General features: G+C 44.1%; 3 protein-coding genes across 4 annotated transcripts in view; 2 read left to right on the top strand and 1 right to left on the bottom strand.

Moving 5' to 3' along the window:
* Positions 1-10021, top strand: part of LOC111070863 (protein phosphatase 1 regulatory subunit 16A) — a 42794-nt gene extending 32773 nt beyond the window's left edge. The window contains exons 3-10 of the mRNA XM_041594024.1: positions 5198-5840; positions 5913-6621; positions 6688-6813; positions 6876-6951; positions 7031-7151; positions 7229-7785; positions 8704-9045; positions 9082-10021. Of these exons, the coding sequence (XP_041449958.1) occupies positions 5695-5840; positions 5913-6621; positions 6688-6813; positions 6876-6951; positions 7031-7151; positions 7229-7785; positions 8704-9045; positions 9082-9269 (2265 nt within the window). The 5' untranslated portion in view covers positions 5198-5694 and the 3' untranslated portion in view covers positions 9270-10021. The remainder of the gene's footprint in view (positions 1-5197; positions 5841-5912; positions 6622-6687; positions 6814-6875; positions 6952-7030; positions 7152-7228; positions 7786-8703; positions 9046-9081) is intronic.
* Positions 10022-10519: 498 nt separating this feature from the next.
* On the top strand, positions 10520-11576 carry LOC111070882. Its single transcript, XM_022361918.2, has 3 exons — positions 10520-10722; positions 10778-10923; positions 10980-11576. The coding sequence occupies exons 1-3, from the start codon at positions 10566-10568 to the stop codon at positions 11121-11123; spliced, it is 447 nt and encodes a 148-aa protein (XP_022217610.2). The 5' UTR covers positions 10520-10565; the 3' UTR covers positions 11124-11576.
* A 4032-nt stretch (positions 11577-15608) lies between these two features.
* LOC111070909 (junctional adhesion molecule A) overlaps positions 15609-25161 on the bottom strand; it is a 107407-nt gene continuing 97854 nt past the window's right edge. Inside the window, exon 7 of one of the 2 annotated variants that reach the window (XM_022361951.2) lies at positions 15609-18504. In XM_022361951.2, coding sequence (XP_022217643.1) covers positions 18173-18504 — 332 coding nt within the window. In that variant the 3' untranslated portion in view covers positions 15609-18172. The remainder of the gene's footprint in view (positions 18505-25161) is intronic. The other variant, XM_022361952.2, reaches the window with a different exon arrangement.

The following is a 25161-nucleotide window of genomic DNA, read 5'->3' as shown; positions in this document are numbered from 1 at the left end:
ATGGATGGCCTCGCCATGGAACCACTTGGGCAACGGTTAAGGCAAACATCCTGCAATGCTTCCACTCGCCGACTGCTATGCTCTGCTTTCAGCCTCAAAATCTTATCCGCATCCGCATCCCTCAGCCACGGCCACCCCTGGAACACCACACACCCCCCTTCTCGTGACGGGTGCTAATGCACTTGCACTCCGGTGGCAAGCACATAATTCGCTGCCCTCGAACACACATGAGAGCGGCGGCACCGACACTCGTAAGCCCCGCGCCACAAGTGGAGGACGTTCCAACACCCTCTTCATGAGGATGCACTTCCCTTGCTCCCACACCACACCTTTGCTGCTGCTGCTGCTGCCCCTACAGTGGGTGCTAATTAAGTAGAACTAGAATTGCGAGACGCTTCGATGGCCATCAACTATGAGGGCAGCACAGGGCAGGGCAGAACAGGGCGTCTAATGAACAGCGAAACGCGAAGTGCGGAAGAGGGAAATGTTTTTAATTGGAACTAAATATTGATAGGCGAATTTCAAGGCAAACATAAAAATGTACAATGCATGTACGTACTTGTGTTTGAATTGTTTATTTGCAGAATTTGCACTTGAATTGAGTAAATAAAATCTGCACAAAACGTAAATTGCTTAATCAAATATTATTATGCTCATTATTAATTAACATGTACATTTTCAACAGCATGAATTTATGACAGGATATGTTTAAATCTCAATTGAATTAACATATAGTGTGTGTCCTGTTGTTAATAAGCGTGATTTCTTTATTAAGTGAAATGGAAATCTCATTTCGTTTGAGTACATGAAAAAAAGTTGAAAAATAATATTTTATAGTATTTGAAAATTAATAAATTGAATATGTAGAGGGGCTTAAAATTACCTTTGAATCTTTTTGTGTCGTAAAAATGTTAAAAATCAGATATACAGATTACTCAAAGTGAAAACAGGGGGACAACGACTAATTCATTTGCTCAAAGGGAATTCCAATTCTAGACCAAAGTACTGACTTTGGTTTAGATGTTATTCTATCTTTTGCCGAGAGAACCCCTTTAATTCGTTTTTTTTTGTGTACCTTTTCCCATAGCCAGACAGGACTGTAGCAATCAAGCAAAGCAAAGCCATTTGGTTCCTAGCTCTGGTCTCTCTAGGGCTGTTGCCTGGTGCTTTGGCGCTCATTAGAAAAGATGGCCGTTGTCCGTCGCTGAAGGATCCCCTGACCCCCCTGTGCATGCAGGATAGATGCCTCGAAGGTATCGTTGCTGTTGCTGCTGCTGCTGCAGCTGCTGTTGTGGCTGGTCGTCGGACTCATGTTGCACATGGCGTCCGTCGAGGGCCATTCATTTGTAGCCTCTGTGCTGCCCACCTCTGAACCTTTGAACCTCTCAACCATTCCTTAGGATATTTCGTACCCTGTACAACAATGGGTGTACAGTGTACATCTCTCTCTCCCTCCCATCCACACTCTTTCCCACTTGAGCTCTCTTGAGGTCGTCGTCACTTGCCTTGATGTTCGGGGGAAGCGCACTTGGTTTGCGGCAAAATGTAGTGTGCTTTGACTTTCGTTTTGCGGCTGGCTGGCTGGTTGGCTGGCTGGCTTTTCTGCTGAGCTTTCGTTATCTTATCTACTATCGGTTAATGCCTGGCCTGTCTTTGGGGCTGTAAATTATTTGCCGTTTGCCTTCTTTTTTCTCGCTCTCTTGTCTCTCTGCACGTTTCTTTTTTTGTATTATTAAATAGTTGCATAAATATCAAGCTTAACGCCAGGCGTGCAAAATGAATAACGCAAAGCTTGGGGCACGCATCGGCACGAATCGGAAGGTTAGAGGGGCAAAGGGGCCTTTGCCTGACCGCAGAGATAACACGCATATGCCTTGATGTACGGACACGAGAGCGTTAAAGGAAGTATAAGTCTGACCTTCGACCCGCCCACTCATTGTTACTGTTATAGCATAAAGCATTCGTTATGCAAGGGTATACTGTATACTGCTCGTATTTAACTTAATCTCTCGTTTTGTTCGTTAGACTTTTGTTTCCTTAAAGTAATTATTGAATCTTGATGAGTGGGTGTTTCCCATAGTCTAAGGGTTCAACGTTGACTGATTTTTCCTTCTTGATTTTCCCGTCTGAAGCTGTTGTTATCGACCATTTTTTGGGTTACAGAAACAGGACCTACGTACATATGAGGGGATGGAAGGAAATTCCTTTTGTATTTTGCCATCTCTGGCAAAACTCATAAATGAACATTTCCTTAATGACTGTGCTGCCATTTCGATCCACTTGACTGCTGCAGCAACGTCAAGGAAACCAGGACATGCATTGAATGCATCCTGAAGCCGTTATGCAGTAACCGGATGCCAGAAAGTGTGTGCTGTTAGTCAAGCCATAATCGATATTCGATTTAAATTGTTCTTTTAATGACTATCATGGCCTGCAATATGAAAGACTATACGATACGATACGATACGAACGAGATGCACGCACCATATTTCATGGCCCAAAAATGAGAGTAATTGGAAAATGCAATTTCCGAGGGCATTGAGATTATCTTGCAGCAGATGAAAGCTAAGGAGAGACAAAAGAGATAGTCATATGTTAGTTTATGCATGCCATAGGGAAAACAAGAAACATTCGAATGATTGATTGCTTAATTCAACAATAATTGTTCTTTTTGCCTTTTGTCTTTTTTTGGGGGGGAAATTTATATTCATATTCAACAAAACGTGAAATTATGCACAAAGTTTATATTTTGGGGTTTATTGAGCGACTAAATATTGCAGGTAAATAATTAATTGATTATATCACAAATCACAATGAAAACAATATTCATACGCATTATTTATGATTTTTTGTATTTGTGAATTACTTAGAATTATGTATGTCGAATGCAAAAGCCTTGAGTAAATTAAGCAAATGAACAAATTTCCAATGAACAAAATACATATGTATGTATGTACATATGTATAAGCAAATATCGCTGTGCATAAATATTGTATGATTAATGTGTAAATGTTCAATTTATTTGAAGTAGTTCCTAACTACTGAAACGTGTTTTCGCATGCATTTCAAGTAGAATTTTATTAGTTCAGAGAATTATAGGTAAATATAATAGAGTTGCATTGCCAACAACATTTTGAGCTGTGTTTCCATCACATCTGCCGCCCATAGCAACCCTTGAAAAGGAGGAGTATTAGATCCTTGGGATTTCTATGACTCTTTTCAGGCTATTATTTATATTTTGTGTTCCTTATTTTCCCTTTTTATGCCATCAAAGAATTCATTGGTGTTTGGGGCCCTTTTTTCTGCATTGATCAGTAGTTTAGAGTGGAATTGAATTGGTATTCGATAGGGGGACGAAGACCTGAATGATCATGATCGTTGTTGACGTCACTGGCTGACGCAGCCTCTCTTTGCAGTCGTTGGGTGTTTCATTTGAGTTAAAGCGCCGCTCTCGATCTTTGAGTGTACACATGTACTTATGTATGTATGTTTCCAAGCTTCTTCTATGCATTCCTCTCGCTCGCACTCAGCAAGACTGCAGCTCGTATCGTTTCTCACGACCAACTCTATGAGCAAGTCTCTCAGCAAGCCCGTCGCTCGCACTCAGCAAGACTCTGCAGTTCTTATCGCTTCTCAGCAAGCACACTCTCACTCTCACCGGCAAATGTCAAATGACATCAACAACAGCCAGCAAAGTAACGGTGACCAAAGCACAGAAGAAAAGAAATAGTCTACACAGCAAACAGAAAACACTCGCAATAATCTAATGACTAGAAACTGTCTTGGATTTGCTTAATTTTATGGCCATAGAGTTTGGTTGTACTCATGAACAATTTGCAGTCTGAAGGGGTACCAAATGTTCACTAAAGAACGGCTGCATTTCGTGTTGCATATATGTAGAAATAAATTAAATGAAAATGAAATAAACATTTGTTGCACCTTAATCGCACCCCTCTATGGTACTCTCTCCTCTCTTTGGCATGAACTTTACTCGTATAATAAATCATTCAAGGTAATCCCCTGGACTTTCCGCATTTCTCTCCTTTCCCTTAAATGTTTTTGCCCCTCGAGGAGGGGCATAGAGGCCATAGTAAATTAGCGACTTAGTGCATCTCAGACGAGGAAAAGCATTTCTTTTTCAATTTCCTTCACTCTGGAATTCTCTTTGTAAGCCTTTTATTCGTTAGTCATCCGCAATGGCCCTTCCCCATTGGCAGGATCAAGTTGGCTGCACATGAGATTGGACTTGTGGCTTGTGCTTCGAGTTAAATAAACTTAACTCGATGATGGTTGATGGCTGATGGCTGATGGCTACTGATGGTCGGATGGTCTGTCTGATGGCCTCTTGGCATGCAATTTAAGGCAGAGCAATGGCTGAAGGCATTTTTTGAGGCATTGGCCAGGCTATCGATGGCAGGGTCTCAGCCTTGGCCAAGAAGGAGATGGGGATGGGGGAAGCTAAGAACAGAATGCGTCATCAGCATTATTCTTACACTTCAACGCACCCAAAAAGACAGCAAAATGATTGAGAAAGTGCGCATTCACTTTGGTGTATAAATACGAGTATGTAACAATGTTTGCATACTCCGTGTGTGCGCTTTGTTCATATGGAACATGATTAATTGATCAAAACAGAATTCAATAGATATAAACCTAGAACATCCTTTGATTATTTTCACGTCCTTCTGTAGTTCTTTTTACAATTTCAAACAAAACCAGTGGCATTAGTCAGTCATTATTTGGTGTAGTGAAGTGCCGCCAATTAGTTGAACTCTGTAAAAGGCACCACACGTGGCTTGACATCAAGTTAATATATATTATATAAATATATTAAATGGGCTCTTGGAAACGCTTCCCTCTGTTCAATATACCCCATTTACTCTTTGAATACAGGGTATACTTAAGTATATAGCGTGTAAGGCGACGACGAAAATGGGGACTGAATAGACTAGCTGGCTTGTGCGATGATATGGGGATCCATTAACGCAATTGCCTTGACCGCGCTGCACCTACACCTCCGTAGCCCCGACCCGCCGTAGTAGCTCATAAAGCAGGGAATGGGATCATTTATCTTAGTTTATGTTTTTATCCGCCAACTAGATTTAAGACTTGCGCTTGTACAGCTGCTGCTGCTGCATTTGCTATGCAATTTTTTGGAATTTAATTTGAATTTTCGTTTGTTTATTTTTTTTTGCAGAGAAGCACAACGAAAATTTGCAGTGAAAGCGAATGAGAGCTTGGACAAACATCAACAGGAGCACGGGAGCACGAAGGACCAACCCAATAATAATAAGCAAACAGAGATAGCGTGAGGACAGAGGCAGCAGGACGAAGGATAAGCGTGGTCTCGTTGCCATGAGGGCAGCCTCGGGTATTGTCCAGGAGTAGCCAGAGACGGAAGCTGCAGCTGCAACAGCAACAGAAACAGCAACATCAACAGAGTGTCACAACCACAATAGACACCAGACAGAAGCCACATCCGCACTTGCAATCAAATCAAAACAAATTCAAAGATGCAAATTACACTTTGCATACACAAACACGAAAGAGCAACAGCAGCAACAGCAGCAGCATCTACATCTACAGTGGCAGCCACATAAATTGCCGTCATCAAATGCTTAAAATTTGCGTTTGAATACAACTGAGAAGAAACATATCATATATCCGTAAGGTATACGAGCGCGTCTGTCCAAAATGATTAAGGGTATTCTGATACAACGCAAGAGCCAGGAGGATGCCAGCTACGCGAAGCAGCTCAAGATGGAGCATGCAGATCTGGTGGCCGAGATGCAAACGGTGGAGAGTCTGCCCACCCACGAGCGCCTCCAGCTGGCCAGATTGTAAGTACAAGCCATGCCGCATATCTAATTGATAACTCTGATAACTACTCTGCATCTCTGCCCTCTAATTAGACGACGTGCCCAGCAGCTGAAGCTGTCGCGGCAGAAGGACAAGGAGTGGGCAAAGCTGCAGCGAGCCAAGGGCAATACAGGAAGCGCTGCGGTGGCAGCAAGCAGTGCCGGCCACGGCCACAGTCTGATGAACGGCACTGGAGATACCACGCATCATTTTCGGCACGCCAACGGCTCGGGGACGGTGAGCGGCCGGCGGCACATATCCTTTGAGAACAGCGTGGTGCTGCTGGAGGCGGCCTCGCGTAACGATATGCCAGAGGTGGCGGCGCTGCTGCAGCATGGCATTACGCCGGATGCGGCCAATGAGGACGGACTGACGGCCATGCACCAGGCGTGCATCGACAACAATGTGCAGATGCTGCAGCTGCTGCTCGAGTACGGGGCGGATGTGGATGCGCAGGACAGTGATAAATGGACGCCGCTGCATGCGGCGGCCACCTGCGGCCACCTCGAGCTGGTGCGCATCCTCATCCGGCACGGTGCTAACCTGCTGGCCGTCAACACGGACGGCAATATGCCCTATGACCTGTGCGACGACGAGAACTCGCTGGACTTCATCGAGGGCGAGATGGCCCAGCGTGGCGTCACCCAGGAGCTGATCGACGAGACGCGCTCCTCCACGGAACGCATCATGCTGCGGGATCTCATGGAACTGGTCCGCACTGGCGGCGATCTCGAGGAGGCGGACTATCAGTGTGCCACACCAGTGAGTCCCTCAAATCTGCTGACAATTGTTCTGTTAATAACTTGAGCGTTTTACCAACTCTTGCAGCTCCACATAGCCGCCGCCAATGGATATGTGCGCGTGGTGGAGTTCCTGCTGGAGCAACACGTCAATGTGGATGCCATGGACAAGGATCTGTGGACGCCAGTGCACGCGGCCGCCTGCTGGGGTCATGTAAGGCAGCCGACGGCAAATACTCCACAAAAACAGGATAATATTAAGCCTTTCCTTTCTAGCTTGAAGTACTCGAGATGCTGGCCCAATGCGGCGCCGATTTGAATGTCCGCAACAAGGACGATGAGACGCCCTCAGGTATGCACATATCCTTCTGTCTATATATGTACATACAAATAAATGTATATATTAACTGCTATCTATTATTCTTTCGTAGATATCTGTGAGGATCCCGAGATCAGGGAGCGCATTGAGCAGCTGAAAACGGAGCAGGAGAGCAAACGACTGGCCGAGGCGCAACGAAGGCGCGTTCGCCGCTCCCAGAGCAACAATACCAGGCATGAACCCCCTTTAACCCCAATCAATCCTCCCATCCAGTGACTAATCAATCTATATGTCTGCCATGCCTGAACAGAGCGCAATCGGTGCGTCGAACCAGTTTGCGGGACAAAACGCTGACAACCAAAAAGGATGCCGTCGAGGAGACACGCCTACGGCTGCAGGCCCAGGAGGCGACCGCCACAGAGGGGGCCCCTGCTTCTGTGGATCCCCTGTCCAATGGCTATGGCTACGGCAACAGCAGCGGCGGCGGCAGCAGCAGCAGCAATCACAACGGTGAGAAGCGTCCCTCGACGGCCAGCCAAAATGGCCATGGCCCTGGCCAGCTACTGCCACACTCCAAGTCCGCCGATGCGGTGGACAACGCCACGTCGATCACTTCATCCACATCCACAACAACCGCAACACATTCCTTCCAGTCGCGTCGTCCACCCGATGGCCGCGAAAACGATGAGCTGCTCCGCCTGAAGGGAGCCCAGGACGGTGCCGTGGGTGAGATGCAGCGCGCCACCTCGGCGGCGGCCGTCATCCTTACCGACAAGGGTACGGCGGCCAGTGCCGAGGCCGTGCAGTTCCAGTCGTCCAAAGAGGCTGCCAACGGCAAGATCAATGTCCAGGTCACCGTTCTAGTGGGTGAGTGGTGTCATCTCTATCAATGGCCGCGTGCCACGCATGCCTCCCAATCATCCACCCGCACATCCATCTATCCATCCATCCATCCATCCATCCATCCACACATCCATCCATACAATCAACTGCTGCCACTGCATCCACCTGTGAGCCAAAAGCGAATGCTCGGCTTAAGCGCTTCCACTGTCGCCCGTGTCAATGTCAATGTTTAATGTGTATTTAACGACTCTATTAAATGAAAATGAAAATACGAGTACTCCCGGCTAAGCAGCAAAACCAAACTAACAGAATATCTAGGTAGTTGACTGGGGATATACCCTGTAAGTGGAGAGTGCTCATTGCTTGCACATAACAGAGTTATTTTCTATTGCACTTGCAAATGTACATACATGAAATAATATTTTTTTTTTTGGATTATATTTCCGTCAATTCTATTGGATATTAGCTTAAAAATAAATAAAATTGTTTGCTTTTAATGTTGAAACGATTATTTAAATACAGCTACTTGTGGATTAGATATATAGAGTAGATTTTAAAGCGATTTGTATGTATGTACAACCAAAAAGAAAGTCCTTTTGATTTATGCAATGCTTAGGGACCCTCCAAATACAACCATCCTCTACGATTGCACGTCTATCTATCCTCTATCCCCTATCCTCTAACATTACATGTAACATAAGCCACGTATAACTAACACCCCCGCACATGGTTACAGGGTTTTAAAACCTTAACTCTCAGACAGTAAAAAAAAGAGAAAAGTTAAATAACGTTTGCTTGTTTCTGTTCTATTCTTTTTTGTGTTGTTGTCGCTCGTTCTGTGTCGTCTGCCTGCCTGCCTGCCTGCCTGCCTAATCATCATCAACGCAACCCCGCCCACACAAATCACCCACACACACACACAAAACATCAACCAACACACAGACACGAACAGCACGCATCATCAGCAGCAGCTCCAGCAACATGCAATGCTGTTGCAGCAACATCAACAGCAACAGCAACATGCTGCCCACATGGATGGCGGCTTCAGTGCTGCGACACTGTCGAACTTAAAGAAGCAGCGCTCCCTCTCACGCACCGCGAATGTCCTTAGCAATTTCGAGTTATCATCGACATCAAACCCCACTACGACAACGACAACATCCACAGCATCGAATCCCATTGTAGCGGCAGTAGCAACAGCCACAGCAACAACAACAACTAATGGTTCTGTTTTAGGGGCCAACAACAACAATAACAACAGCACCAGCAACAACAACAACAGCGGTGGAGGTGGAGGCGGAGCAGCGTCAGTGGGAGCAGCCACCGCACCGATCTCCACCCAACCGCTGGGACTGGGCCCCATGGGTGGTGGTGGTCCCGGCAGCCTGCTGGACTTTGAGGCGGCATCGCCGGCAACGAGCAATTCGGTGAACAAGTTTAGCGGCATCACAGGCGACGTAGTCAGCGACAGCACCAGTTCCAGCCGCAAGTGTTGCGTCCTCATGTAGGAGCACAGCGCTCAGCTCAACACGCTCCAACTGTTTAACAGGGTATTAACCAAGAGAAGGAGGCATTATCGTGACGAATGCCATCGCAAAGATTTGTCAGATAGATAGATTCGACCATTTTTTATGTGGGATTTTGTGTAAGCAAGCAAAACAAAAAAGTGTCTTTTTTTTAGAAATGTAGTGAGAAAATTTGTTGAGAATTATATTAATTGTATAAACCAGAAAACTTGATTCAACAAAGAGTTCAATTCTGTGAGCTCCACATAAACGGCTCAAAGTCGTTGCATTTTCCTATAACGAAAGCTACACTACACACACACACACACACACACAACAACAAATTTATATATACACACAAATATATAAAGATTTATCCAAGAAAATAAATGTGAGCAGTTTACCTTAGTTTAGTCTATATATATTATATTATAAAATGAGAATCAAAATCAAAAAAACAGAAAAAACAGCAAAAGCAGCAAAACTATTTATATAGAATTGTTAAGGACTCTTATTAATTGATGGATTGTTCACTAGATTTGCCTGTTTATTTGCCTGAGATTGCAAGCGTGTGTGGTGTGAGAAATGAACAAGACAAGCTAAGTATTATGCGAAAGTATGAAATATATATTTAATTAAATATACGCTAGCAAAAATTATAGTTAAATCGATAAAGTAAAGCAAAGCAATGAAACGAAATGAAATGCAAAAACACTTAAGCAATTTCCAAACCAATAAATAAATGTGTACACGTTTGAATTGAATTGATTATCGCCAGCCAGCCAGCTATCCAGCCAGCATTCGGATTTTGCTTTGTCTACTCTAAATGTACTGCAAAATGTATTCCAACTACTTTGGTACAGCAAGCATGTGAATTGAGTTTTGTTGAGAGATACAAGAACATTTGTATTATTTATGTATACAGCAAGTAGATTATTCCAGAAGAAAGAAAAACAAAAAAAATCTCTGAAATACAACGCGCAATTAGCAAATCTGAGACTTTGTTCGATTTAATTGTCGAGTGCCCCCAAGTTCTCCCCGGAGTTTGGCTATGCCACAGATCGAGCAGGGTCCAGGATTTTATTCAAATGGAAGGCTTGGCGCCAAACAGCTGCAGAACAGAGCTTCGCTTCAAAGTCGCTAGATGGCGACACAGTTTCTTCCATTTTTTTTAGTTTCGTTACAAATACGAACAGCGCCACTTCCGTTTTCTTGCTGTACTAACATTACTGCACACGAGTTGGCAGCTCGTGCAACAGCTGTTTACAATTTATATTTGTTTATAATCGAAACAATTAAATGGAATCTTTGGTCAACTACCGCTATAGCTTAGTGGCAGGCGCTTGTGCTGCCGGCGGCAGCTTTTTTGGCAAGCTGCCCAGCCACCTCAGCGCACAGAAGCTGCTGTATTTTCAAGATTCAGGCGGAGTAAACTTTTCGGATTCCTCGTATCTGGGTAAGTAATTTTAGATTTTTCCCAAAAGTAATTTATATTTTTATGTTATCGCTAGAATTTGGTTTGCTGCGGCTTCTCCCATTGGTCCTTATGGTGATATGCAATGTTTGCAATCTGCGCTGCTTCCTTAAAGCGCTACAAATGACGGAGCAGACCCTGACCTGCGTTGTGCTGTGCGCAGCGTCCAACTATGTGCTATCTGTAGGTGCCCCAACACCAGAACTAGCTATGGCCCCTGACTAATTCCCTGTTGATAGTTTCTTTTAGGCACGCTGGTATACCAAGAGCCACTAACCGCATTGTCTGGCGTTGGAATTGCGCTAATATTGGCTGGTCTTTGGTTTCTTTGCGATGCTGGAGCCGTGGAGAGCAGTAAAAAGGAGCCAGAAAAGGAGTCATAGTTGCACTTTTGTGTACGACTGGAGTACACATCACTGATAAGGAGTCCACCCACGAGGAGGCGTACTACACGCCCATATTTACAATTACAAAAGTTAAGTCCTGCTGGTGCGTGGATGGCTGATGGGTCGCTGTTGGTGATCCAAAGGCCAATTCCCTGCTCTCCATCAAACGCCTCACGCTCCAGCAGAAGGCCAAAGTAACCCCCAGTCCGGGCACACATGACTATGACGACTCATGCCATGAGTATCATGGGCTTAATAAAGCGCCGCCTGGTGGCCTCGTATAGAAATAATAAGTACAAGCATAGCTATAATTTTCTTTTGAGCCTGTAGTGGCGCCACTTTGATACATTTTGGAACACATGTTCTAAATCGTATATACGATAAAACTCTCAATGTTTGTCTTATAGAACCAATACTATCATATCATCTTATCCAACCGGTTCGCACACACGAGTGCAAGTAGTATAGAGTTGCCATACCTTGTGATTTCATTTAATTTAGTTCAAAACATACACGGTGTAAGTTCGTGGCGCCACTGAGCATGTAAGTACATACATACGGTTTTTAGCCTCTTATTCGCTGTGTGTTTTATCTTCCCTCTTCTTTCTTCCACGAGCTTTGTACATATGTACATAAATTTCAGGCATGTGAGCCTCACCACCAGTTGCCGGAAGTGGAAGGAAGTTCATGTTCGCACAAGTCCTGCGAACATATGTGGGACGACCTGTTATCGCTGATCCTGCAAGTGGTTCCTGTGGGCTCCTGTCGTGTCAACGGCGCCTCTTCATTTGGAGACGACTACAAGTAGCTCTCAGACTCGCATTGAAATCACCTCCCCCGACCAGAGTAATCCCACTCAACGCTAAGAGCGTTGATTGCTGCTGAAGGCGAGCAAATATGCCATAAGTTCATAGTTCACAGTCATACTTGGGCGGCTGGGCACTAAGCCTTATTTAGATGGCGCTCTCTAGCATTTATCATGCCACGTATCTCGCATCATCGCAATACCGCCGTGTCGTCAGTCTCTGCATTATGACGGGGCCTGACAACAATAACCACTTGAGAGTCAAACCAAAAATTCCTGCCATCCAAACACTTACTGCATGGGCCACGACCAGGAATGGGACAGGGAACTGGCACTGCTACCAAGACTATTGAAGCGTGTCGTTCCCAGTCCTGGTGTGTGGATGCTGGCGGCGTCAGTTCGAGTTGATTTGTCAAAGTGTTTGTCTGTGTGTATGGCTTGTGAACCTTTTTTTTTAGCTGACTGCAGGATTAGATCCTGATGGAGTTTAAAGTTTGTGCGACATCTGTTCGGAGTCCGTTCCCCTTCTGTTTTATTTCGATTTATTCATATAATGCACGAAAAGTGCTGGAAAATATTTGCCCCATCTGTCCGTGGCGATTCATAAATTATGGAAACATTGCAATGCATTGCATTTATCGCCGCTTCAAGGGTCGTACTGAATGCAAAATGTGTTTATATTGATATCACGCATACGCCGTGTGTTCCATTCGAATTAAGCATCGGTGGGCGCGCGCTGTGCTGCCAAAATGAAATGCATTCATAACATTGGCGATAATTTGTACAAATTATAGTTGCAATTACAAGTGGCCCACTCAAACAGAGCCCCAGGGACGCGGTGGACGCGGTGTGGCAATTGTTGCCAGAATTTATTTCTATTGTCGACCTAGCGAAAACAATTATCTGGGAATGGAGTGCAAATATGCAAACAGAAATATTTTGGTAAAATTTTCTAGTATTTCTACTTTCCCTAACCCTTCCCTGCCCCTTCCCAACCCTTTTTATATTCTGCTCTTCCAGCCTCTTCCACTACGAGTATTTCTGCTTTGTTGGCCGCAAAAGTGGCGAGCATTAAATGAGATTGGCCCAATAAGTGAGCCACATTTTACTTCAACCACCCAACGCCACGGGCACTGGTACTGGCACTGGCACTGCCTCTGCACAGTGCACAGTGCACAGCCCACCGCAGCATTGTTGAATTTTTGGTTTGGCTGCAAAGTGATTTACGCAATTAAAATAATTTCATTCAAATGGTCTATAATTCAACTGGCATTTTCTGCGGTCGCTGTAGCGGCCAGTTTATGCCTGGCCTGCCACACTGGCGGCCGTGACCACGCCCTCAGAATGCAAACAGCCGTTGACAATGCAGGCACCAGAAAATGCCATTATGTTTATCTACATACGTATATACGTATATGTATGTATGTACATATTGTAATGCACCAATGCCCATTTAGATGCTCTACAAATACATACCTATACGCGCGATACTATAGCCGTTTCCATTGGGTAAACTTGGTAAATGGCAATCGTTGCTCTGTTTAAAGTTGTACTTACCCTGCAAATAATTAAAGAATGAATCAATATTTCATTTATATAATGGCTTTCAAAAGTAAAAAATTTTATGGTTGATTATTCTCATTATAAATCACAACAGTTTTCCATTGAATAATTGATTAACATATATATATATTCTGGATGGATTTTTGTAATGGATTTTTTTAATAAAATCGTTTGTTCCGGATATCTCAATAAATCAGTATCATTTCCATTATTTCTATAAAGGAGTTTCCCTATCGTTTTTCTTGGGAATCACTCTCTCCTTATATGAGTCAATATCCGGGGAATTTCCGGCAAAAGATGCCACTAATTCGCAGCTCGTATCCGTCAGATACAAACACACACATGGCCGTACGTGCTGGGGGAATACCCAATGGTCTTTTCATTAGTAATCTCGTCCCCGCCCGCGCATGCATGCATTTGTCATTCGAGGAATTCTGTGTGGATTACATGGAGATGCCATCTAAATTTACAATCAAATTAGCGGCAAAATGCTGGGAAAGGGTGCAAACGAACGCGTGTGTGTGTGTGAAATGTTTTGTCAAATGGAAATGTGAAAGCGAAAATTTGAGGTCTGTGGCGCGGTGCGGGATTAAAGACCATTCAAAACTGATTTTGAATGCCCCGCTGAGCTCAAATCGATATCAAGGACTAGGCCTGGGCTGTTGCTGCTGTTTCGGTTGCTGTTCCTGATGCCTGATGCCTGTGGCAACAAATGTGTCTAATGCCATGCCATTAAGTAGAATCTATCAGCACAAATTACATGCCCATGTCCGGGTCGGTTGAGATTCCAGGTCCAGGTCCAGCTCCAGCTCCGAACATACAACAACAGCTTGGCACTGCGGTTGCTTAGACAACCAAAAATTTGCATACTCGTAAGGCAGCGCGCATCAATTTGGACTCAAGCGAGCGTATAAATATTTTTATGCCAACGCAGTGGCAAATGGCCTCCAGGATTGTGCCTCAACCTCTCTCTCTCTCTCTTTTTCTTACCAATTCTCAGCCGTTTCCAAAAATTGTCCCATCCTCAACTTTATAGCGGGGTTCGTCCAATTGGGCAGGGCTTATGGTTGCGATATGATTGAACTGGGTCCGCGGTCAATTTGTGGCCATGACGTCGCAATATTATTATTTTTATTTCGAATTCGGGAGCATTGGTATTTTGTGGGCCATTTTAATAGAACTACCGTTGCATTCCACCATCTGGCAGCGGTCCAAAGCTGCCGCCCTCAAGCACACTTCTTAATTAATGTGCTGAGAGCAGAGTGCACTTCGATTGGCATTTGACTGCGGTTGCGGTTCCTGGATTATCAAAGCTCCACAGCATGGTCAACGCGGAATGGTTGATGAGCTGAAAATGCCAAAACAGAACAAAGCTTGAGTAATTAGATAAATTAATTAGATCCTTTGCCGGGATTAACTCATAATTGTTTTTGAACTGTGAACTTATGAAAAGAAACGTAAAATAACTAAACTTAAGAGAAATTATATAATAAATTAAACATAAAATGCACGTAAATTTCAGAATGCGGCAAGTTACCTGTGTCCTTTCACTTCATTTGCGCTGAGAGCAATTAGAGACTTAAGCATGTCCTTTGTTTTTATAACACATCGCAAGGACATCAAATGCAAATTGTTTTATAACTAACAGCCGTGCAAATACTTACTCTTTCCACACCCTGCCCATACCATACCCTATGCCCGGGAGCAATCTGTTTGGGTCGCATAAGCCATAGCTGTTCTATGGTTTTTCCTTCTCTTGTCTTAAGCCATTTCGATTTATTTGCTGACCCAGTTTTCAACGCCAGCCCCAGAGCCGGAGGAGTTCCTTTCACATCTCCTGCTCTCCTGGCCAAGCTGTCCATAATCCAGCGATTACATGTGACACACGCATACGTTGCAGCTTATTTTTCATTTCTTGGGGCTGTCGTTGAGTGTGTTGCAGCACCAGCATGGAGAACGGAGAGCCAGCTGTTGTGTTCCCTTGTAGTTTGCATAAATAATTCAACAGTTCATAGCGGCTCACACTCACCCAGGATCCCATCTGGAGAAGCTAATCCCCCGAATAAAAACGCCACGATTGACTTAATTTTTAAATAAAAAATTTTAATCGTATCTCATTTCGCTGTTGTTCTGTTGGTTGTTGTTTGTTGTTTTTTGAGGCCATACAATACTCTGGCGACAAACAACAATTGTGTTCTTTAGTTATTATTGCTATATGTTTATTATTGTAATGCTTCGCTATGTTTTTATATGATGTCATACTCGTATTTATAACCCAGCCGCGTGCCTGACTTCCTGCACTCGCAAAAACACCCATTCGACTAGTCTGCCGATTAGTTCAACTCGTAGTTAATTCAACAGCTAAAAGTAGTGGGGTTTTATCATCGTTTTATACAGTTCGATTGCTTTATTAAAACTACTCAACTATGCATGGTATGGTATGCCATTGGGGGGGCTAATGCATAGTTCTCGGCTCTCACTAATTAACTTTAATATACAGGAATTACTTAGTTGACGGCCTGCGATTATATAGATTTATATGTATGTACTGCAGTATGCACTACTGTTTACGGCAAATGCCTGCGGGCTTATGGGCATTACCATTTCTGAATTACAAATTGGCTGGCATATGTATTTATTCACACTTAACTCAAATCTCTGTGTAGCTATTTGTGTATGGTTATCTATCTTTTTGATTGGTTAGCTGCAGTTTCAGATGGATTTACAGTCCCCAAAACTGCCAGGATGGCAGGATACCTGCGATAGGATTGGAAAGTGGGCTTTGGATTGGTATTTACAAATGTATTTCGTACTAGGTTCGGTTATTGATACAGACAGACAGACATATAGATAGATGTACAGGAAGATCCGTTTCTATTGATCACTTTTCCTGTACTTGTATTCTCCGATAAATCTATCCTGTGCACCTGATACATTAACATTTATGATACAATTTGCCCGATAACACACACACATAAAATCGGCTTATGGCTAAAATTATTTTTACAGCTTAACTGAAATTAATATAATTTGCTCTGTCTTTCTCCGACCGCAGAAACACACAATGGCAATGCATAATTTGGAATTATGTTTCATTATAAAAAGTGGATGGGGCGCAAACACATCAGCGGCGTACATTTTAATTGGCCAAACGATCTCAATAGGTTTTGATGGGGGCCAGTTTGAGTTTGGTTATTGCTTGATTTGGCTAACAAATGTTATTTAATTTATCCCTTTGTTCGGGCAGTAAAACTGTTGTTTTTTAATTATAACAATTATGAGAGATATTATATGTGTGTCAATCGGGTTTTTATTGCAACTTTTTTGTACCACCAATCGAAATTATGTTTATTTTTTTTTTCCACATTTCACGAGTATCATTGCTTAATAGAATCAATTTATGCAATTTGATCGAGGGGGAATCAGCGGATTTTTTGTTACGCGTAATGGCACACTTATGTACTTGCTGGCACTTGTGTCATTCAATGTAATTACGTTTTTTTTTTATAATTATGAAATATTACAACTAAAAGAATTGTCCTGTCAACGCGGTGAGTGTTCGCTTAATAGAGCCATACAATTATTATAATTAAAGTTGTGTTGAAAACGAGCTAACGGAAATCAAATTAACTTTTTGGATGCCAACATTGTTGAAGAAAATATTGACCAACTCTCTCTATTAGACTAACTGCATTTTTTTTCAACTAAAATCAAATTGTTTTAGCTCACTGTAGAATGTCATTAAATTATTGAATATTGACACAAAATGCCGTGGCAATAAGAAATAAATAAACGGTTTTTAAGGGGAAATCAAATTTACATTTAGTTTGGTGGAAAATTGCGCAATGCAAATATTTGCATGATATTGATATGGCAACAATTTAAATGTTTTATGGCTCGATGCTGTGCGCTGCTGCTGTCTGCTGCCTGGCACGCAATGTACGTTTTTATCTAATTATGGAATATGGAGCTTCTGCACATTATTTGATTATTCATTGATATATATTAAAAAGAGTCCTCGCCGCTGGCCAAAGAGATTACTCATTCCTATCATACTTTGTGTTTGCCTTTCTGCATTTATGCTGCAATTACGTTCAAGTTTGTTTATTTACACTCTCACTATGGTTAGTTTTGATTCCTTTTTTTTTTGTTTTGGTTAAAATATACACATTAAACAGTAATCTTTTAGCTTACACACACATATTTAAATAGACGCTTTTAATGCTTTACAATGGCAGGGGCAATGGAATGGGTTGGAATTAATCCCATTCCGTTGGCTAATTATATTTTAATTAACAGATTTTAATGAAGGTCGAAAGGTAGTTGGTGGAAGTCAACGATTTTGGATCTTTCTTCTGACTGTTTATGTATTAGGGAATGTAGATTGCACTTACTATCAGAACTATCAGATTATAGGTTTCAATTACTAGGCCATTGTGCCACATTGTGCAGCAAATGCTGAGTGCTGCAGTTACCACTCTCCCACTTTGAGTACTTTGAGTTGATAGTTTAAAACTGACACACTTATGACTGAATAGCAAACACTCAAATGCCCATTCACTCGGACTTATACTCACTCGCACGCTTACACATTTCATGTGTCTCCTTAAATTACGCTAGATAGTTGTGGTTGCTGCTGCTTCTGCTGCTGCTGTCCGCCATTGTCGCCTCCATTCGATCATCTGTGACAGTGGCGTTTGGCCTGGGTCTGGGCCAGGGCCAGAGTGTTGGCGTGGCTTGCGGCTTGGTGGCAGCTGGCGACCGCAGGGCAACGCTTCCTCGATGTGGCAGTGCCAGTTGCACTTTCACTGGCTGCACTTGCTGGTGCTGCTGTTGCTGCTGGTGCTGCTGTTTCTGACCCTGGCAACTGAGATGGCAGTGCGGCTGTGCACTGTTGACTGTAGCACAGGACGAGTCCCAGCAGCAGGACAATTGTCAGCCAATTGTACTGACAACCGGATGAGCCTGTTTGCATGGCCTCCGGATGTTCACCTGAAATTATGGCCCGAACTAATTTCAACTTTATTGCATTGTCTTGAGCTTACATGTTAAATTTGTACTTGAACAATAAGACACATACACACATACATACATACTGAAATGGGGGTAAATAAAAGCAGGTTATACACATGTAAGAGTACGAGTACGAGCAGGAGTTCAAGGAGCACTCCGGCGGACTACGATGTTGCTGGAGTCAGCGTGCCGTAACAGACGTAGCAGCAGAATTGACCGTCGACCGTCTTCATCCTCTCTCTCGACCGTCTTTATTTGTTGCGCTCTGTTTGGCCCCTGAACAGGGCACATGTTTGTGCATAAATATTTAATTAATGCTGCAGTGTTTGGTCGATGCTCGAGGAGAGTCGGGGGAAATTGCCAGACTTCTGTGATTCCAACCCCCTCCCCCAGCCACAGCCCACACAAACCCGCTGTCAGTCGAAGCGTATGAAATATTTAAACATCAAACTGCCGGCCACCAAATAATTAGCTAATATCTCCGAAGCTTGAAGCTGCAGGCCAGGGGTCATTAATAAATTGATTGCCCGATGCGATAAATAATCTGTGCTGCCATTCGCCATTCGCCACTGCCCATTCCAGATTTCTTTGGGACTATACGTGTACGAGTATATTGCTTAATTGCCGAAATCAAGTGGCAATGTTACACACTCAGACGGACAGGACACACTCGTTGAGTGGTCGACCGATCCATTGCCACTCCATCTGAACGGTCTTGCACGCGAGCCTGCCTCCATATATATAGATCAAACAAAAACAGGAAAGAACGATATACATATGTAGTCGGGCGAACCGACTATAAGGTGTACCCTATAACAAGGTTCCTTTGAGTTTCAATTTGAGAGTAAGCAGACAATGAAGGGCACTTAATCGCGTGTGTAACATACGAGCAGATACAATATATACACCCCGATAAGTACTCTCCAGGTACCGTGTAAAGCAACTGTACACCTCCCGCAACACCTTGACGGACCTCAGCCCAAGGGCATGTATCAATTACATGTGTATGCACAGTGCACAGCTCTTCTGCCATCCGCCATTCGCTCGCGGGTGTCCTCGTAATTGATTGAGTAGCATTTTTCAAGCAATTAACTTTGGTACTCCACTCGTCACCGCACAATGTGCAAACAAACAGCTTAGATTCAGTGGATGTGCTGATTCCCACTGATGTAATACACGGCGCATATCCTGCCGGTGGGGGTTTCATGTGTTCAGATTGGCATCTCTGATGTATGTATGTATGAAAGATGTTAACAGATGGTCTGCTCTCTCACTCTCTCTCCCCATTCGAATTCGGGTGGCTGCGGTTGCACAACAAGATGGCCAATAAATTTGAATGCCGCATTTGTCTATCTCCATTTATCTATATATATTTCGGGGGGGTAGCAACATATCACGCCTACGCAGTGGGAACCAGCGTGGGAAGCAGCAGCAATAGGCAGCAGGCAGTGTGCCACAAGACAATGTATTTGTTGACAGCACAGGAATTATTAATAACGTACGTGGCCCACATAATTCATCATCATGCGGGACAGACACTGCAGCTCACTCTCTCGCATGACCCTGTGCTCTTGCTCCCGCCCTCCTGTACCCCTAGCCACTCCATGGCTTAAATATCTTTGGGGGCTAAGGCTGTGAAAACACAAGTCAGAAGCCGGCTTAGCCAAACAAAGGCGAATAAAGTGCACAGACGATGGGCGGATGAGCAGGAGAATGAGCCGGCGAAGAAGAAGAAGGAAGTAAAATGTGTAAGACGGAGGGAGGAATCACAAAAAAAAAAAAAATGGAAACTGAAATATGCAAAATTAGCGCTGATGGATTTTCAGGAAGGAAACCGGTCATGGGGCTTGGCAAGAGGCGGCCGGAAGCAGCTAAGCAACTACCAAGCTCCAGACACTCACACACACACACACACACAAACACAGACGTAAATAGATGGAGAGCGGGAGAGCGTGGCACAAATAGAAGCTCAAGGACGAAGGACTCCTCTCAGTGCAGCAGCCTCTGAGCTCCATGCACGTACTTTTTGAGTGTTTTTACGAGCAGCTTTGCATACTTTGGCAGTATTTTTACATTTTGTTGAACGCGTTTTGTTTGTACCGGATGGCGCTCGGTATGGAGAGAGCTGAAATGGCAGCCAGCCACTTGGTCCCTGCCACTTGCACCCTGCAAGTGCAATTGAAGAGCGACATAAAGCAGCGATTTGACTGCGGCTAAGCGCCATTCAATTAGGCCACAATTGCCTCCCTTCCGCTGTTCCAAGCCGCCAAGCTTACAGAGGCGGCTTCCCGCTTCATTCTGTTTCCTGCTAAAGAGACCTCTGGCAAAAGAAGCCCAGATCAATCATACAGTTCATTAACAGCGATTGTTTCGTGCTCAATTGAGCCGATAAATGTTAAATAATTACCATTATCAAGTGCAAACAAGTGCGAAACAGCACAAAAATGTTGATTGCTTTTCATTTGTGATTTACTCCCGCTCTTCCACTCTGCTCCCGACTCCTGTGCCTCCTGCTGGAGATTGTAATTGAAGTGCGACTCGAGCAACAACATGCCAAGCAGGAGAAAACCCAATGCCACTTAACACTAAGTGGTTCTCAAGTGTCTCGAGCTATTTATTTGAATAGATTCTTAGAAAATAGCACAGGCAAAATTGAGAAAATGTTGGGTACGTGGAAAATGTGGCTTGCTTAAGTAATCATATTTCGGTAATCAAAACTAGCAAATTCTGAAGATGTTTCCTCTCAAAATATGGATGTATGAAATATATTAATCTCTCTCTCTCTATTAAATCTTTATCTCACTTAAGACTGATAGAGATCAATAGCCTTAAAGAAGTTTAAGTCCATTCCTTTGCAAGCATTCCTTTCTATGCCCCATAAACTGTTTTTGTTCGCTTCTGCTTTACTTCTCCCTACGAATCAACTTTGGCTGGCTTCCGGTCAAGCATGAGTCCGACTAATCTATTCAGAAATGTTTATGTCATGGCAGCCAATTTATGGTGCAATATTTTTCAACGAATATTTTCACTGGCGATCCGCTTGTCCGCCCAATGGACTCTTCGGAAATGGGTTAAATGGCCTTGCTGGACGCACGGGGCCCGAGGCAGCACTGAGCAGCTGGCTGGCCAATGGCAACTCCCCCCACGGTTTGGTCTATTGTTCCACTCTGCGTGCTTTTCAATTATGCATTAAACTATCGCATACACATCGCAGCGGATATAAAAACGCTTTGCCGCTGCTGCTTGACACTGTGCACATCCGGCTGGGCCGTGATAAGCATTTTACGGGCTTTATCGCGGGCTCATGCAACGTCCGAAATGGGTGGCCCGAGGGCTGGTCTGGCTGGCTGGCTGGCTGGTCTGCCTGTCCTGCCTGTCCTGCCTGTTGAGGTGGCATGGCATTCCGAGGAGTCGACTGCTTTTTATTTTCCACTTTGCTGCAAGTTTATAAATAAAATGTGCATATGTGACACTCGCGCACGCAATGGTGGCAGTTACAGGGCACCTACAGCAAGCAGGGCCTGCAACAGGGCGTGGCAGCAAATACCAGCGCGCGAACAAAAACCGGAAGCCATGCATCGCAGGCGACTTCGCGCCGGCATCATCCTTCCACATCCACATCCACAACATCACGACACTCACCCAGCTTTAGCATTGTTTTTGGCCACACGTTGTGGCTGGCTAAAAGTTGTGCCTCGCTTTTTTGCGCTTGTTTTTCACTCTGCGCTGACATTTACGTTGCTGTCATTAATTTTAAGCTGCCTGCTTTTTGGTTTGGGGCTCCTGGCTCTGCCTCTGCTCTCGCCCTTTCCACATTACAAGTTATCCGGCTGAAAGAACTCCAGCTCCAACTTCTGATCCAACTGCAACTTCCATTTACATTTTCATTTGCATTCGGCAGTCAGGATTCACCTACGCTCTGACAGCGTGCGGGCGTAAAATTGTTGGGGAAAATCGAGCAGAAACTTTTCAGTATTTCAGTGATTTTTATATACAACGCCAACAATTGGATTAGGGAGAGATTTATTCGAGCTAATTTTGGTTATATTTATTTCTGATAGGGTTAAACTTATGTTGTTCAGTAATCATGGCCACATTATCAAAGTACGAACGAGACCTGATAGCCAGACAATCCCAGGAGTCCGCTAACTGCCACTCTGCCGCCTGCCGCCTACCATTCTGTCGTATGTATTTATGCTTTGACATTCTCAAAACTGTGAGTGACAGAAAGTCACTTGAAGATCCCCTAAAGATTCCTCTATCAACTAATTTGCTTCAACAAAAGTTGCTAAATTGAACAACAGTTCGTGCACTTATCATCGACAGTTCTTGTCCAAAGGCAGGGAGTCCCCAAGACTATAGGAACATTCACCCAGCATTTCTGCAGGTACTCTCCTCTTTGGCCAAAACTTTCAGACGAAACTCTCGCCAAACTCTGACTTAATCAGTTAGAATGCCTTTCTAAGCCCTATAATAGGGAATGAGTCGTCTTCGCAGAGTGTCGCAGCATTTCGCATTCAAAATGCAATTTAAAAGTTTTCATTTTCATTTTATTATATATACATATATATACTTATGTATGTCTGAACTAATTCCCTTATATTTTTGTTGTACATTTCGTTTTGATTTTATTTGGCACAAAACTATTTGAAAAGTTTTGAATTTAATGCGCAAATACGTATTATGTGCCCCTCCATCTGTCAGGAGATCGCTACGCTCCTCTTCGACCATTTGTCTGTCGGCTGTGACTGTCAGACCTGACTGTCGTCCGGCATTTGTCTGACTGTAATACATTCTAACAATATTGTCGTTTGTCGCAGAGTCTCGTTTCGTTTGGTTTCGTTTCGTTTCGTTGGCAAAGTTTGTGCACTGCCTGGCTGAAATAATAATTGAATGTCACTTGAACGACAAGTTGTGCTCGGGCTCGGGTTTGGGCTTGGTCTCGGGCTCGGGCATTGCGATTGGGATTGGGCTGGGACTGAGGCTGAGGCCGAGCTACCAAACTACCAAACAATTTTGTCAAAGTGACAAAATACCGTACGGAGGCTGCCAGCTATCCGGCTATTCCTCTATCCTCCAGCTAGCCAAAAAACTTGTTTTCACAGGCTTAGCCAAGTCTCTATATATGTATGTATGTATTTTATCAGCGGTTTTGCTGGCTTTTTCGACTTTGTTGAGCTGCAAGTGAATTCTCGATGGGTGGGCTGGGGGGCTTGCTTTTCTATGGGAGAATTTCAATTGAATTTTGAGCAGCTCAAGGGGAATTTTTAATTGAGCGCAGGAAAATCTTTCGCCCAGAGCAGACCGCACACATAGTTTCGTTAGTTGTAGCCAAAATCCAAAGCCAAAGTCGGAGCCAAAGCCAGCCCAAAAATCTAAGCCAAAGCCAAAAGCTGTAACCACATTTTAAGTCCCCGAAAGCGACTCATATAAATCACGAATGAATTAAGTGTGGCCTGACCTGTTACCTCATCCTCTTGGAGCTCCCTTTGTAGCTTTTTGTGTTTGGTGTTTTTCTGCCCGTCTTTTCCTTTACTTTCCATTCCATTCCTTTTCCTTTGATAAACTTGAGACGTGCGTCCTTGTCCGTGGGTGTGCACACACACACACACACACATACACACATGTGTGTGGGTGTCCGACTGACTGTTTGCGTAAGTCAGAGCATGGGTCGTGGAATGGCTGTGGCTGTGGCTCTGACTCTGGTCGGTATGCCCTTTGCCGTTCGTCATTTGAGTCATTGCGGTCAAGGCATTCGCAACATCTCTCGCTCTCTTTCTCTCCCTCTCCCACTCTCTCTCTGTCTTGGCTTTAATACTCGTCTGGAGCTGTAGCTGTAGCTGTGGCTGTGGCTGTTTTAATGCTTTATTTGCACGTGTTGACGTTTATCTTGGTCCACACAGATACAATGCTCGTATATCCTTTGTGAACATTGGATTATCGGGCCAAAAAAGTTTGCCAGGCCAAAAGCCGAAATGGAAATGTGGCCTGAACTTGGTGGCCCCAAAGGAGATTACCCAACAAATTGTCCTGCTAATGTGACGCTCTCAAAGGGAGGCTAAAATCAGAAAGTGTAAAAATGAATTCCCAAGGAAAACTAGCACAGCAGGCCATGGACATGGCCACATCCTTCAATGCAAAACTTTCTCCTATAATGAAATTAATTGAATGTCTCAGTCTCAGTCTAAATCCATCCTCCGTCCTACGTTGTGGCCCTCGCAATTTGGCAACTGTTTGCTGATTTGTTGAAACGTTGATGCACATTAGGCCACGTTTCCCTTTCAAACTAAGGGGTGGGGTGTGTGTGTGTGTGTCCTTGACGACGCCTTGCCTTAGCCTTTGCAGCTGACAGAACGATTTGGATTGGGGATCGGGACGCACACATGTGGCCAGCAAATGAAAGTTTGTCTATGCAGCGCCCCAACGCCTCTAAGCCCTGACTGTGCGGGCATGTCAGGGTGTAGAGTTGTGTGGTGTGATGTGAGTGTGGGGTGAATGTGTGTGTGTGTGTTGACCTATCAGTTTACGTGCCATTTAGCACTCAATTAAATTCGTACAGCGCAAACACACAGGAAGGAACAGCCGAGAAGGAGCAACCGAAGCAAGAACATTTAAGTAAATGTGCGCTCATCAGCAGGGAGAAAGGAGCACGGA

The sequence above is a fragment of the Drosophila obscura genome, unplaced genomic scaffold (assembly GCF_018151105.1).
Source record: "Drosophila obscura isolate BZ-5 IFL unplaced genomic scaffold, ASM1815110v1 contig_208, whole genome shotgun sequence".
Classification (NCBI taxonomy): Eukaryota; Metazoa; Arthropoda; class Insecta; order Diptera; family Drosophilidae; genus Drosophila; species Drosophila obscura.
Note: the sequence above shows the minus strand (reverse complement) of the source record. Positions and strands in the feature narration are given on the sequence as shown.